This window comes from Fusarium coffeatum (genome assembly GCF_003316985.1).
Source record: "Fusarium coffeatum strain FIESC_28 chromosome Unknown BRIP53273_contig_174, whole genome shotgun sequence".
Lineage (NCBI taxonomy): Eukaryota > Fungi > Ascomycota > Sordariomycetes > Hypocreales > Nectriaceae > Fusarium > Fusarium coffeatum.
In genome coordinates, this window is record NW_022157967.1 from 168,913 (window position 1) to 184,200 (window position 15,288).

Consider the following 15,288-nt stretch of genomic DNA (forward strand, 5'->3'; position numbering starts at 1 on the left):
GTCCCTAGAAATGATAACGGGAAGTGCCGCAGATACGCATGCCGTTTCAAGTCGTCAAAAGAACTTGGGCGTAACAACAAAACGGGTAGCCGCGTGAAGATCGAGTACGAGTGCGAGTGGAAGGACGATACTGTAGCAAACCGCATGCGCTGTGCAGTATGTACAGTAGGGAGTTTCAGGTCAGGCAAACAATGAACAATCGAACAGTCCCGTCCAAATGGAGGTGGCAGAGGTCACTTTCTATATACGGCATCTGGAATCTCGCAACAGGACACATCCCTTACGGTTAACGGTTTCTCGGATCCAGGCGATGTCCATTTCCCCAGTTCAAGAGTGTCTAAGGTGTGGAGCGTCGCAATTCGGTTGGCCATCAGATCCATGATCCCCCGCACATTAGACTCTTTGCCTGATGTTTTATTGACGCGTATCGTGTTAGCAGCTTCCTCTCCAGCCCTGGCGTTCCGAGGTCCTTCTGGTTGGTTAGAGCGGAACAATTGCTTAAAAAAATAAAAAATAAAAAAAGACTTATGATTCCTGCAGGTTGCGACCAGGTACTGTACATCGAGTTGGGTTTCCCTTCCAATCCATGCTGAAGGATCCAACATGCAATTTCAGCTGCAGCTGCAGTGATCAGAATCTGACAGCGTAGATGCATTCATCCATGGATGTCTGCATTCTCACAACTGTTGATCGTTCAGGGTCTGGGCAACATAGCCTAAGCGGGGGAGTCGTTTGCATGAATGATAGCCGAAGGGAGTACAGGTATACCCCAGCTTTTCCCTGCCAAGTCCTTGTTGTAGGTTGTAAAGTACTCAGGTACTAGAGGGAACAGAAGACTTGTCCTCCAAGACTTAGACTGCCAAAACAAAGTAGCCAAAATGCCAACCTAAGCTTGCATAAGGTGACTAATTATTTCGTCTCTTGTCCTTTCAGAACCCTACTCTTGTTCCGCAACAGTCCAGGTTAACAAGGGCTACCTGGAGGTAAAGCATGTCCAACGGTGCTACTCTCGGCCGAATGGCAATTCTCTCTGCTGCACATGCCTTTCTGGGCTGAAGTCTTGCAATTGCGGCTCGAGGCTCCGTGACATGACATGAGTATTCAAATGATTGGGCGACGTTCATGCGGATGAATCAGTGCAATGCTTCTTGGCTTCTAGCCTTCCCAACCTGGGCGGTCCGTGTTAGCGGGTTGAACCATTGACTGGACTAGGTAGGACGCGCCCGTCCTCTCCTCTCTGAGCTTGGGGTGCAGATTCGTGTTGATTTCACCTGTCTACTATCGAATCATGAAAGAAACCGTCAGCATATCAGTCTGGACCATGATTCAGCGATTGATATCGAATACAGAGGCGTATCGTGTGATTTTGTCTCAGACGCCATGGCGCCTTGCAAGATGAGACCACAGTAATGGCGTCACTTTCACGATTCTTGGCTGCAGGTAACGCGGAATTTCCGAAGGTAAAGATACTATTGTTCCTGGAACATGCAGATAGATGCAGTAAGTTACATGGCTTTTAGAGGATCCGCGAGATCTCTTGATTAACCCAATGTGATATCGTGATAAACTTCTGGTTAACATACGGTCCCCTCTATGTACAAGACCACACCAAGGTTTGGAGTAAGCTCAAAACGTGATATATTGCCGAAGCATATTGTATGAGTTTGCGTGAGTTCCTGTACACGTTTTTGACGCTGCAAACATGCTGCAGTTCTCGGGTCCAATATTGCAAACAAGGCTACAACTTTCTGAGATGTGTCTCGTCGGATTGTTGTTGGTTCTTGTAATATTCCGCTTCAAGTGACTTGACATGCAATAGTGTCATGTTTCACTCGTAGCAGCCGTACCTTGCATGGAGGCAAGGCTGACCACGATGGTCTCAAGTAATCCGAATTGGATCTCACAATTGCGAGCGGCTGAAACTACACGTGACCTATGTTCACCCGCACGAGCCATCAGATGCGGAGCAGCTGCACGTGACTCATGGAACGACGGTCCTTGGGCTTCAGTGTGTTCGTCGCAGTGTCGGCCAGCATCACGGTTGTGTTCCAAGTTCGTGCTTCCTTTACCATCTATTACTCTTGCTCTGTTCAAGTATCAGTTGATTTTCACACATTATATGCATTGTTGCGCTCGCTCCTTACATGTGTGTGGCCCCGCACGAGCTAAAACAGACACCGCAACGTGTTCGCGAAAGCTCGGATCCCCCTCCCTATGATGCCCTTCTTTCATTCAAGCTCTGACTGACCATTATCCTTGCAGTATTTCTGAACTCTTATGCTCTGCTGTTCAGCTTGACCACAGAACCCTTATTGCTTCGATTCTTTCGTCAGTGACTAGGCATTGGGTTACCCACCGTCACCGAGCTAGAGACCTTACGAAATTATCGCGACCATACCTCCCATTAGCTCTTGACCTATCGACGAAACAACATTCCCCAATCGAGCCACCAAGCAACCATCTCTCATACGACCTGGCTGTTAAAAGCTAATGCGTCAACGCGAGTCAACCTCAATTTCTCTCTTTTTGAACATTGGGTGAAGTGTCGAGCCGTTCGTCACTGATCAAAATCACCCCGCGCAATTGACTACGCGAGCTGTTGAACCTAATTCATCCAGCGCTTTTACACAACGGCCGATGAGCTACTCCAGCGACTTGCTATATTCACCTCCCTCAATAACGATTGCCGACCAACGATATCTGCTGCCGTGCTGCTCGCCGGCGCAACTTCCTAACCCGCCACCCTACTACATATAACCACCATAATCACCTCACACTTACCTACCGGAATGTACCCTCAACACTCCGGGCAAGGTCAACATGCTCGGCTGAACGGCGCTGGGCGAGGCGGCATGCCAAACATGCTATATAACTACCAGCATACTCAACACCAACACCCATCTCAGACACAACACCATCAAGGCCTTCAACATGACCATGGCATGTCCGGCGTCAATGGCTTGGGACATCACTCGACATTCACCCCCGGTGGCCTTTCGAACTCGAGTCCTTTCGCTCCGAATGCGCTTCAGAATGGGCACTCAGCTGGAAACCGAGGTCAGCCTCCCCCGAACGAGATGTGGCAAGAACAATTGAGGATGCACAAAGATGCTGAACGGGCGCACGCTGCCATGACCGATCAACAACAACCGCACTACTATGCTAGGCTCAAGGCGTCGGAAAACAGAGGCATAGGCGGCCCGCCCCCAAACAGTTTACGTGCTCAGCCGGACGACGAGAACGATGGTGTCGATAGAAGACGACCCCTGACAGTGGAGAAGGAAACAAGACGACAAGACTGGCACAACATGGATATGAGTGGACAAGGCTTGCGAAACTTGGCACCGGAGTTATTCAAGTACAAGTTCTTGAACGAGCTCTACATCGCTTCCAACAAGCTTAGGGTCCTGCCGAACGCGATTGGAGAACTACGAGCATTACGCCATCTCGATGCCTCCTACAACAAAATTGTAGAGATTCCCCCCGAAATTGGAATGTGTACCTACCTCAAGAATTTGCTGCTCTTTAACAACCAAATTCACACTTTGCCCAACGAACTTGGATCGCTTCACCTTCTTGAAATGCTTGGAGTCGAGGGCAACCCCCTGAACTCTGATATCAAACACGAGATCATGGAGAAGGGGACAAAGAGCTTGATCAATTACCTAAAAGAAAACGCCCCCTGTAAGTCAGCTCCCAATTTTATGTGATATGTGTTTGTGCTAATAACCTTTGTAGGTCCCCCTCCTCCCGCACCTCGAAAGCTCGTTCCCATTCAAGAGGATGTATCGCCCAATCTGGAACGGATCAAGGTCTTTTCTTGGAACATTCTTTGCGACAAGTATGCGACCCCCCAAACTTATGGCTACACACCAACGGATGCTCTCGACTGGAATTATCGTAGAAGCTGTATCCTGGAGGAACTTCAACTCAGGGATGCAGATTTCCTTGCCCTTCAGGAGGTATCCACAGATGCGTTCAAGGAGGATCTCAGTCCCGATCTGGCTCAGATGGATTACAAGGGTGTTCACTGGCCCAAGTCAAGAGCCAAGACCATGTCAGAGAGGGATGCCCAATCTGTTGATGGTTGCGCCGTCTTTTATAAGCAGAGCAAGTTCATTCTCCTCGACAAGCAGCTGATCGAGTTCGCCACTATCGCCATCAACCGACCCGATATGAAGAACCAGCACGACGTGTTCAACCGTGTCATGCCCAAGGACAACATTGCCGTCATCTGCTTCTTCGAATCCCGCCTTACTGGAGCTCGAATCATCCTGGTCAACGCCCATCTTACCTGGGACTCTGCTCTGGCTGATGTCAAGGTTATCCAAACCGGTATCCTGATGGAGCACGTTACTAAGCTTGCCGAGAAGTACGCTAGGTGGCCAGCTGTTAAGGACAAGAAGATGATTGTGCTACCGGTGGGCGAAGACGAAGTGCCTATCCCTCAAGCCGAACCAGGTCCCAGCCAAGAGTACCGCACCAATACCGAAATTCCCCTACTTGTTTGTGGTGATTTCAACTCAACGGAAGACTCTTCCGTGTACGAGCTGATGTCTATGGGACGTGTGCCTCCGGATCACTTCGATTTGAGCAGCTACCAATACGGTAGCTTTACACGCGATGGTATCGAACACCCCTTCAGCTTGAGGGATGCATACGCCCATATTAAACAAACCGCCGACGAAATGCCATTCACCAACTATACGCCCGGATTCGCCGATGTAATTGATTACATCTGGTACTCAACAAACACCCTCGAGGTTGTAGACCTACTAGGACCTCCTGATCCCGAATATCTCAAGCGAGTGCCCGCTTTCCCTAACTGGCACTTCCCTGCCGATCATATTCAGATCATGTCTGAATTTGTGATCAAGGGGCGCAAAGAGAAAAAGCACCTTCCTGAGCGCGAACCCGACTTTGGACCCGGATCACGTAGCTAGAAGAAGCCACGGGTCTAAGGGCGGGGTCCCCATCCTTCGTTTATAGGGGGAAATGTGTTTATAGTTGCATCTGGATGTAGTGATTTTGGTTTTTGCGTCATGGAGTTTTAAGGATCTTGCAGGTTCTTGGGGATGGGAGGACGGATGGGAGAGGGATGATGTGTCCAGCGGTATGTATACAAGAAGCGAAGATAAGGGGAGCCGATTGGGGGATTTGTAGGAATTGATTCGCAATGTTTTGCATCTTCAAACCAAGTTTATATCTTTTGCCATGTGATTTGCTGTGATGTCGACTGGGTAGTATGCATTGATTGTATTGAGCATGCTTCAGTAAAAGTTAGTGATCGCTCATTGCAAAGTTAATTCGATTTGCACATAATCTTGTATTTTGTAGGAGAATTGTAAGTCTAAGAGTGGCTTAAACTTACACATTTCCAGAAGAACACTATTAGATTCAGTGCCATTGGGTTCCGGAGTCATAACGCATGTCATAAAACTATGAATGCGCATATGATTCCACTCGACATCGCAAGAACTTTCTTTGCGCTCGAATCAGAGCTCTTCCCATTGTCTTCCTTCGAACCTTCTGATATCTAAGGATTAGACCTGAGTTGACTCATCCGAGGGTCCATAGCAACACTGCAAGCTTGTCCATAAGAATATAGCTTAAGAAGTATCAGAGACTCTAACTCCATTGCAACAATTGCACAAGTCCAGTTTTGAGGCTCAAAGAGTATGGTCTTGGCCATGGGGAAGTTCGGATAACTTGAGTAGAGAAAAGGAGTTGGTGCTATTCAACATGCACACTCGTCTATACATATTGTTTCAACCACTATACCAGATATTTCTATCCCACTATGCAACAAGAGAGTGTATTCTTTATGGTTTACCTAAATCGCCGCTTAGAAACTCTGCGATAGACTGTAGCATGAAAAGATTTGTTATGCTTTGGTGAATGCATTGCATCCATTAAACCTACGCTTTTGACTCATTTACACATTTTATAGTTCTTTTTCACTGTATAAAGTGTCCTATGTCCCCTCATCATGTTGCTGTTGTCTTCACTCACCATCATCACTGTTCATCACAGCTTTACATCGTCCTTCGGCAACTGTGTCTTGATGCTAAACCTCCCGATACCTTTATACCAGCTCAAAGCAAGACTTCTCAGCATAAGTTTTACTCACAATAATTCGAACATATTAAAGCTTCTTAAAACCTCTCAGTCGAATCATCGACATGTATCGTCCAGCACAAACCGCCAGCCCATACATCCCACATATTCTTAAGTCTATCCGACAACGGGACTCAAGAGCCGCCCATATACACCGACAAGTCGCAGAATTAGGAGCTCCAGAAGGAGAGGATTATCTATCTGGAGTAATTCAGATACTCGAACAATATGTTCCTCACCAAAATTTGGTACCCGCCCTCACCTACTTCAACATCCACAGGTTCTCTTTCATTCACCCCATTGATTGGGAGGCTGAAGCCTTCACAAGCCCTTTACACATACGGGAGAACCTGCAGAATTTCATTGAGTTTCTTGACAATGTCAATCAGCTTGCTACGGCCTTTGCTGGAGTTCCAGATCCTGAGCATCACTGGAGCATGATGTACTGTCGAGCTCGCAAGATGATCCCTCTTGGAGCTCTAATGACAGGTGCAGAACGCTGTGAGAGCTTGCGTTTCTTTGAAATGATCCGGAATGGTCTCCAGGTTTCCGCCAACCGAAACCCGCCTGGGGGCAGCCCTACGGATATCGCAGGCAAACCCATCAACTCAGACTTTTTTGCTCTCGTGCAACGAGAATTCTTGATGTATGAGTTCGAGACAAGGGCTAATAGGCTGTCTTATCTATACAGGGAGGGTTTCCTCCCCAAGAACGAAGAGGTCGAGAACCTCGTCAGAAGCTATGTCGATGAGCCACACCAGATATATATTCGGCCATTCAAATGGCTAGTGAAGCGACAACGCCTGTTCATAACGTCACAAAGGGCTATTGTCAACCTAGACAGAGAAAAGGGGGGTTTCGATTTCATTATCAATGACGACGATTTCTTCGCCCTCGGAGTTCAGGGGCTAGCTGCGAGCCTACCCAAACGAGGAGACTACTACGGGAAACAGTTACTCTTCCAGCTAAATTCTGTCAACTATCAACTTGAAACCGACTTGGTGAACTATGGCTCCGGAAGTCGAGAAGCATGGTGCGATGGCTGGTTTGGAAGATACTCCGGCGTGGGCCCTTCTGCTCACGTCTCCCTTGACGACAAGTACCTGAGTGCTAACGAAGAAGATCCTAATTGGCATGTCCAACTTTTCAAGTGGAAGCATGAACCTGTCACCGTCGCTCGCGAGCTTGGATTGTTGACCGCAGTAGAGAGAGTCCGCCTCTGGGGACCGGCAGTTGAAGCGTTCAGCTGTGACGTGTTGTGGGAGACTTTTGCTTGGCTTGACGATTGTCAGCGGAAACCTGCGATCTTTGGGACACAACCATGATTACACCGCGGTCGCTCTTAGTTGAAAAGTAGTGGGGGGCCGCAGGGTGTTAGAAGAATTGACCGTTGAAAGCATAAGAGACGAAATAGCTTGATCACCTTATGCTACCTTAGACTATCATTTAGGCTACTTTATTTCTGTAGCCTAAGTTTTAGAGGACATTTCTTCTGTTGCCTCCCTAGGGGGGCCTTTCCCCGGAGGACGGCGGCTGATGGATTAAGTTATGAGATGTTGTGGAAGGCTTTTGCTTAGACCTTCCATACAATCGTACCAAGGCATCAAGTCAACCGGTAATACTGTGGAGAGGTATCTGTTGTTTCTATGTACCCAGCCTATCTATATATATAAGCCCAAATAGAGGAGAATGTCTATCATACAGCACCAACGCCGTCACACCAGGCCTGCCCTTAGTGAAGTAGAATGTCATACCCATCCTTTGTGATTCTCACCTCTCCTTGTCCAAGTCCGTACTTGCGCCTGATCAATTCAAAAATGATCAAGCCTGCACTGGTGCTGGGTACTTGACGAATCGCATTCCACCAGAATCCGCGATAAAGCCATTTCGTGAGACTCAACCCTTCTGCTGCTGCTTCGCCTCTGCAAACAGCGAGAGATTCCTGATAAGCGCGGTAGTAGGCACGCAGCATCCTCCATCGTCGATGTGGCTTTTCGGGATTTGCTACTTGGGAAGCACGCAGTTTGGAAGCTTTCGCATCAAGGTCTTCGAGGTGGTCCCAGTGCTTGACTTGGAAATGCGTCAAAGGATGGAGGAGAATCTGCTGAGTGAATGAAGCACTCAAGCCGCCGAGAAGAAGAAACATGGGTTCCAGGGCGTAATGTGGTCGGATGAGCCTGATGCCTTCTTCTTCACGATGGCGGTGCGTCGGGCGTTTCATGGCTAACACATCAACAATATCCTGTGCCAGACCACCATAGTACCATGTAACGAAGCGGTAGTAACCCTGTGCCTTGACGTATTCGAATGTACTGAAGAAAATGGCGCTTCCAAGACTATCCTTCGCAAGAGACAAGCCCCATCCTGCGAAAATTCCTCTGAGGCCGATTTCTCGAAGTTTCTCCCAGCCAAATTTCCACATACTCCTGGGCTTGCCACTGCCGTCGTTCGGCATAAGATCTGTGTGGTCATACCGTGCCTGAAGGGCATCTAAAGGTGCTGCTAAAACACTTTGAAGACCACCAGCGAGTAGACCAGCTGTGAAGGTATGCGTTGGGTGAGGTGGTGGATACACTCTTGTCCGTGCTTGGCCGCTCTCTTCATGAAGTTGTCCTAAAATCTGGAGGTAACTCGTGTACAAGACTGCTCCAACACCGACATTCGCAATAAGAGGCGGCAGAATCTGATTTGGCACAATTCCCCATCCTTGATGCTTGATAGCTGACGTCAAAACTCCAGGTGTCGTACTTCTTAATAATAACCAACTTTGACGAAGGAAGGTAGTCAGTGCCGAAGCAGAAGCGTCGTTTGCGGCAGCTTTCATCAATAGCTTCGTCTGCGTCTGATGAATAATTCTCGCATACGCAAGATAATCCACTCGCGTTCTGAAGAAAGCCTTTGCCGGTGCACGGAAGTAAAAGGCAATGAGTTGGGTACTCAAAGCGCGTGCACCAGCTGCTGAAGCGGCGGTAGCAGCATTGCTGCGTGGATCACGGTCCGGTAAAGATGCGTCTGGAGGTATTACCGGAAGGATGCCGGTTCCATAATCCGGGACGTCATGTTGACGAGGTTTCATGGCGTTGAGAGAGTCATGGTTCTAAGAAGGAGTTAAGCACGAGAGGCAGCCTGTGAGGATGAGATAGATTGGGCTTGCTGAGGTTAGAAGTGGGTGACTAAGCGTCGTTGACCAATCGGGTGCTGCAGATGACGGTCATCCCTCCCGTCCCGAGATCTAAGGCATCCTCCTGGATGGTCCAGGTGACCTGAAGTTGTAAGACTTCCTTGAACATGGATAAGGCAAATCGTTGCGAAACGATCTGGACGCTCGGGAAAAAGGAACAGCCTGAAGAAAGGGACATCATCTTGACTTCTCATGAAGTTAGATGGAGAGACATACGTCATATTCTACAGTAAACAACCTGAAATTACGCTCCCGCCAAATAATTCACAATCATCACAAGCTTTAGGCAAACATAGACACCATGTGTAAAATCGTCGTAACTTTTCATTCCCATCCAATGTACGCCGTCTATAAATGCAAAAGCCCCCAACCATGAGGTATTCCCAATGCCATTCATGCTATTCGTTACCCTGAAGCTGTCATTTATTCGGGTTGCTCGCGGCCATCCAACCACTTGCTCATATACGGTCCATCCAACCAAAAACCCAGCTTCTTGTAGTAGCTCCTCACTCCAACACCAGAGATAACGCTGATCTTGTCACTGCCATGCTCCTCGAGTGCGATCCTCTCGGCCTCCTCCATCAGCAAGGTACCGAAACCCTGGTGTTGGAACTTGCGGGGATCACGAGCATGAACAGGGACGGCAGTACCGTAGACGTGAAGCTCTCGAACCATACTCGTGGGCTGGCCTGTGAGTTCCTCACGGTAGGTGTACTTCTCGGTACACTTTCGCAGACGAAGTAGCGCAACGAGAATATCCTGCTTGGGATCTTCATAGGCGAGGAAAGTCTCCCAACCGCCGTTGGCGACGTAATCTCTTCGCACCAGTTCAATTTGGTTAGGTCGGATCTTGTTCTTGATCTCATTGACGCCAACCTCTCGTGTTCGCACATCTCGGCAAGTTGTTCCAAAGTCCTTCATTCGAGCCAAAGCCAACTCACGCAGGTTACCATTCTCGACACCGGATGTAACCAGAGGCATGGGAATATCACGCTGAACACGGTAAATACGGGTCCAAGGAGGGATCAAAGCCATAATTCTCGCGATAAGATCGATCAGTCCGTTGGGAGTGTAGTTCTGGTATCGTCCTGTTCGCCACAATTCGTACAGACCTGTACCTCGAATGACTAGTGTGGGGTAGATCTTCAGACCGTCGGTTCTGAAGGCAGGGTTCTCGAAATACTCTCTGAACTGATCGATATCACGCTCCATACCGACGTTTGGCAAATCAGGCATCATGTGGCTGACAACCTTGTAACCAGCGTCCTTCGCAAGACAAAAGGTCTCTGCGACCGCGGCGACCGTGTGTCCTCGGTTGGAATCTCGTGCAACATCTTCGTACAAAGACTGTACACCGACTTCAAGTCGAGTGCAGCCGTATCGCAACATGTCGGAAAGATGAGGCTGCAGACAGTAATCGGGTCGGGTTTCAATGGTGATACCGACACACTTGACATTACTCATCTCACCAGCCTCCACGGCCTCGTCGACGTTGGTCGTTTGGTAGCCGCTGAGGGCATTGTGAAGCTGCGCAATGAATTCCTCTCGGTATTGCTCAGACAGAGACATGAAAGTTCCTCCCATGATGATGTATTCGACCTTGTCGACAGAGTGACCGAGGGACTTGAGCTGATCGACTCGTCCACGGGCTTGCTCAAATGGATCGTATCGCGCACGAATGGCTCGCATCGAAGTAGGTTCGTAGCCGGTGTATGACTGTGTACTGTACTCGAAATCGGAGTCAGGTCCTCCAGGACAATAAACGCAGATGTTTCCGGTATAAGCGATATGAGGGCATCGATGGGGCTTGCACATGACGGCAACAACAGCAATACCAGAAGACGTTCGAATAGGCTTGGCGATGAGCTTTGGCAGGATGTACTTCTTGTAGTGCTCGGGAATGGAGGCGATGATAGCGGTCAAAGGTGGGATGTTCATGAGCTTATGCTTCTTGGCGAGCTTGTTTCGCAGCGAGTTGAGGTTAATGTCGCGTGTGGTACGGCCAGCCTTGGAGGCTTCGTGATCTTCGATGAGGGCATTCGCAACGTCGGCGCAACATCGTAGGAAACGCTCGCTCTCGGGAGCCATGTCGGGCTTCTTCTTGGTCGGCACAGCCGTCACTGTCATGGTGGCGGTCGCCATGATGAATGTTATTACTTCGATTGACGGGTTCTAATAACTGTGGCGTTTGGCAGTCGTGACAGCCGTTTGCAGTGGTTATGGAATTGCTGGGCTTGTGCGTCAAACCGACATGGAGTTCGTTAATCGATCTTTTGCCCCTCCAAAAGAAGCTTGAGATGGAAAAATCTTGGTGGGGCTCTAGGTTTTCCCCACCCAATGCGGAGATGCGCAAAGGTCAATGAGACAGTCACGTGCACCCCTCAACTCCAACATGACATTGTACGGCTGCGACTTAGTCCATTATCTTGTAAATTGTATAGTGCACTTTGTTTCTCTGAGACTTGGGACTTCAAACTGAGTACCACCTCTATCCTTTAACATAAATATCAATGGTGTCTTGGAAGAGTGAGATGAAACATATTTCTGATGCCAACTTTGCTTCCAATTATCTTTACCCAGAGTCATCTAGACTGTTTTACTCAAAGTAAAGACTACTGCTTAAAAATAACGTCAACGGATATTCTCCACACTTGCCTAGGAAACTGATGCTATCATGGAAATAGCTATCAGTAAATTGCTCTCTAACTAATAAAAGAACTGTACCACTCGCTAATTGCCGTAGTATCCATACAAACCTACTGCCGGATTGTTGTAGAGAATCAGCGGCTTTAACAACCCGGCGTGAGACCGAAGTGAATCCCTGGTAAGAATGACCAGGGTATCACATGATGGTGGGGGCCGAAACAGCCCCATGGCTTACTCTATGTTCCTCAGCTCTTGTATGGCCTCAGCCTGGTTTCATATCTTCTCCTCCCTGATTACACATTACGATTCAAATTTCTCTAGATTCCTCCCAACTTCGGACCTTATTGTGCTTGCGAGACCTCTAGTGCGGGGTTAAACGAGTATGGCTTCATTAGACCTCAAAAGTCCACCTTATCCGATAGGCGATACAGATGATGAGATCAGGAAAGATCCCAAGCTATGCCGTGTATGCTGGAATCTCTATCCAGGATCCGCTTCATCCGCTCTGCCTTTGGCTGGAATAGCTATGCACGAAAATGCCGGCACTAGAAATTCTCTCAGAGCTGCTGAGGCCGGTAACCTTGATGAAGAGCCCACTTGGGCCGGACAGGGCCGTATTGACTATGCCTCTTGGGAGATCAAAGTTTATCTTCCTGATGTCCCTGGATCGGCGATGGAAGGCTGTGTTTCCTGTTCTCTGCTTCAGGGCATTCTGACAAAGCTAAATCGAGGGAAGCTGGACTGCAGTGATCCTGAACTTTGGCTAGAAATAGTGTTCTGCAAAGGGAATGTCTTAAGGGCCAGACTAGTTCGTGGAAGTCCGCCAGAAGATGATTTCGATATGTTTTCTTCTGGCGCTGATAGCTCCGAAGGTGTTCCTATCGAGACCTACGAAATATACACACTACCCGGTAATAGGACCAGTAAGTGAGATCAAAGAGCAAAGGCTGACCATCAATCAGGTTCTCCTTGTCCATGGCCTACCATCGGCTCTTGTATGAATCTAGAACGACCAGATTGGAGTCTTGACGCTGAAATTGGCGGACATGCGGGGCATATTGAGCCCGACCCTAGTTCTCGTTCATCTTTTGATAGAGCGAGGCATTGGATTCGAACATGCAAAGAGAAGCATACTATCTGCTCTGAAGCAGAGGCTGCCTCCAAGCCAAGGCTACCAAAGCGAGTAGTCGATATTGGGCCCGAGTCAAATGATGGGATTCACATCTTCGTCCATGATGACTCCAAGGAGCAGATCACCGAGCCGTATATCGCGCTGTCTCACTGTTGGGGTAGAACCCAGCATTTGAAGTCAGAGAAGGCCACTCTTGAACAGTGGAAGAAAAACATCCCTTTCACTCGCTTCGCGAAAACCTTTCAGGATGCGATTGTCATTTCACGAGAACTTGGTATACGATATGTCTGGATAGACTCTCTTTGTATTGTCCAAGATGATAGCCAAGACTGGGAAATAGAGGCTGCTAAGATGGCATCCATCTACAACGGCGCGGAGCTCGTTTTGTCGGCTACTGGATCAGTCGATGGATCTGGAGGTTGCCTGTTTCCCCGTGAGCCCTATGTCACTGTGTCAGGTACATTCCCTGATGGGAAGCCGTTTGATATTTATGGCCGCAAGATATCTCAACATTCTGCGTTTGGATGGAATACGGATCGGAACGTGGCCAAAGGTTCTTCCAATCCCATCACTGGAACCAGGGTGTCCGATATCCAAGACCACCCTCTGTTGACGCGTGCTTGGTGCTTTCAAGAGAGACTGTTAGCCACAAGGATCCTCCACTACACCAAGAGCGAGATGATATTTGACTGTCTCTCAGCCATGGACTGTGAGTGCGGGGCACTTGAAGAGCATGAAGACGACCCCCTCGTTCCAGCACGTCGAATTATCAAGACAGGCCACAAGTACATAAAAGGCACCAATAGCTACAGAGGGTCTTCTTTCAGGCCGTCTAAACCTCTTCAAGGCGAGTCCAAGGAGTTCCAAGAACACCATGAGCTTTGGCGTGATTTAATTGTTCAATATTCTCAGAAGAATATCACGTTTCGGACTGATGGTCTCCCCGCTGTTGCAGGACTGGCTACGGAATGGTCCGGCAACTTGACTAAGAGATATCTTGCTGGTCTTTGGGAGGGAGATTTACTCAATAGTCTGCGCTGGATGCCAGACGAGAAAGATACTGGTGACGAGTATAAGTATATTGCACCAAGCTGGAGTTGGCTTAGTGTCCATCGCGGTGTCACATGGGGATTACACAGCTTCGAGTATGACGAATTCTTTGTTAAGGTCGACTTCAATCGCACAAACTGTATCGTCAAAGGGGAAAACCAGTTCGGAAAGGTAAAATCTGGTTATATATTTATCACAGGTCGCGCTATGCCGATGACATTCACCCTCGACGGAGATAATGCTTGGTTAGAAAAGCAAGGAAGTTCTATCAGGAAACCATTCGAAAGACCGGACAGTTTGTTCCGTCTACGAAATCTGAAGACTAAAGACTTGTTGTGTCTGAGGCTTTGCTCAAGTTACACGACGCGAAACGCCTGGGATGATGATTGTGCGTTAGTATTGGTGAAGGTAGATGAGGAAGAGTTGAATAAGCCGGATGAAGAGGAGTTTAACAAACTAGACGAGGAAGAGAAGAAGAAGGCAATGAAGGACGGGCTTTTACAGCCTAGACTACCTAAGGAGGTTCGGGAGTTTGGAAATGTTTATCAGCGAGTAGGATATATCACGAATTATCTTGTTGGCGGATGGAACCACGAACGAGACTCGAAGGAGATGGAGATGTACATCATTTAGACTTGGCATCGAGAAATTGAATAGCAGATCCGTTGAATGAACTTTAGACATATATGTAGATGCTTGAATCTAGCAAAGAATATACATTTCCGACATGCATCTTCCAACCATATAGCCAGGATGATCACCTTTATTGCACAGGGGCAACTCCAGTCTTTGATTTTTGTACTGCGTCACAGTATGTATGACAAGAGATATCTGAGAGCAGAATAATAATCACAATATGGTTTTATTAACTTTTGACTCCGTTTATGCCAGCTAGTTATTTGAGGAATAAAGAGTCACTGGTGAAGATAAATCCTTTTACTCACTTTCAACGAACATACACTCAGCGAAAGGCGCCTTAGCCAGCATCTAACTAAAAGGACATTGCAACAAAAAGCAATACATTCGTTCCATCTTTCTATTCATGGTAGTAAAAAGCTACAATCTCTTGAGAGATAGCCAGCAGGGCAAAAATAGGGAACTCCGGTACAGGGAATCGAACCCTGGGCTCCGCGGTACTGATCTCTCAGGTTATGAGAGCGCG

At 48.2% G+C, this 15,288-nt stretch overlaps 5 protein-coding genes across 5 annotated transcripts; 3 read left to right on the top strand and 2 right to left on the bottom strand.

The window, feature by feature from the left end:
• Window positions 1-2,789: 2,789 nt before the first annotated feature.
• Window positions 2,790-4,943, top strand: FIESC28_07792 (uncharacterized protein; the record flags this gene model as incomplete). Its single annotated transcript, XM_031161932.1, has 2 exons — window positions 2,790-3,684; window positions 3,739-4,943. 2 exons carry the CDS (start codon window positions 2,790-2,792, stop codon window positions 4,941-4,943), a joined length of 2,100 nt encoding a protein of 699 aa, XP_031014048.1.
• A 1,239-nt stretch (window positions 4,944-6,182) lies between these two features.
• Window positions 6,183-7,442, top strand: FIESC28_07793 (uncharacterized protein; the record flags this gene model as incomplete). The annotated part of the gene is made up of 1 exon (XM_031161933.1): window positions 6,183-7,442. The coding sequence occupies one exon, from the start codon at window positions 6,183-6,185 to the stop codon at window positions 7,440-7,442; it is 1,260 nt and encodes a 419-aa protein (XP_031014049.1).
• A 407-nt stretch (window positions 7,443-7,849) lies between these two features.
• Window positions 7,850-9,193, bottom strand: FIESC28_07794 (uncharacterized protein; the record flags this gene model as incomplete). The annotated part of the gene is made up of 1 exon (XM_031161934.1): window positions 7,850-9,193. One exon carries the CDS (start codon window positions 9,191-9,193, stop codon window positions 7,850-7,852), a length of 1,344 nt encoding a protein of 447 aa, XP_031014050.1.
• Window positions 9,194-9,721: 528 nt separating this feature from the next.
• On the bottom strand, window positions 9,722-11,440 carry FIESC28_07795 (uncharacterized protein; the record flags this gene model as incomplete). Its single annotated transcript, XM_031161935.1, has 1 exon — window positions 9,722-11,440. One exon carries the CDS (start codon window positions 11,438-11,440, stop codon window positions 9,722-9,724), a length of 1,719 nt encoding a protein of 572 aa, XP_031014051.1.
• Window positions 11,441-12,326: 886 nt separating this feature from the next.
• Window positions 12,327-14,759, top strand: FIESC28_07796 (uncharacterized protein; the record flags this gene model as incomplete). The annotated part of the gene is made up of 2 exons (XM_031161936.1): window positions 12,327-12,867; window positions 12,952-14,759. The coding sequence occupies 2 exons, from the start codon at window positions 12,327-12,329 to the stop codon at window positions 14,757-14,759; spliced, it is 2,349 nt and encodes a 782-aa protein (XP_031014052.1).
• Between the last annotated feature and the right edge of the window lie 529 nt (window positions 14,760-15,288).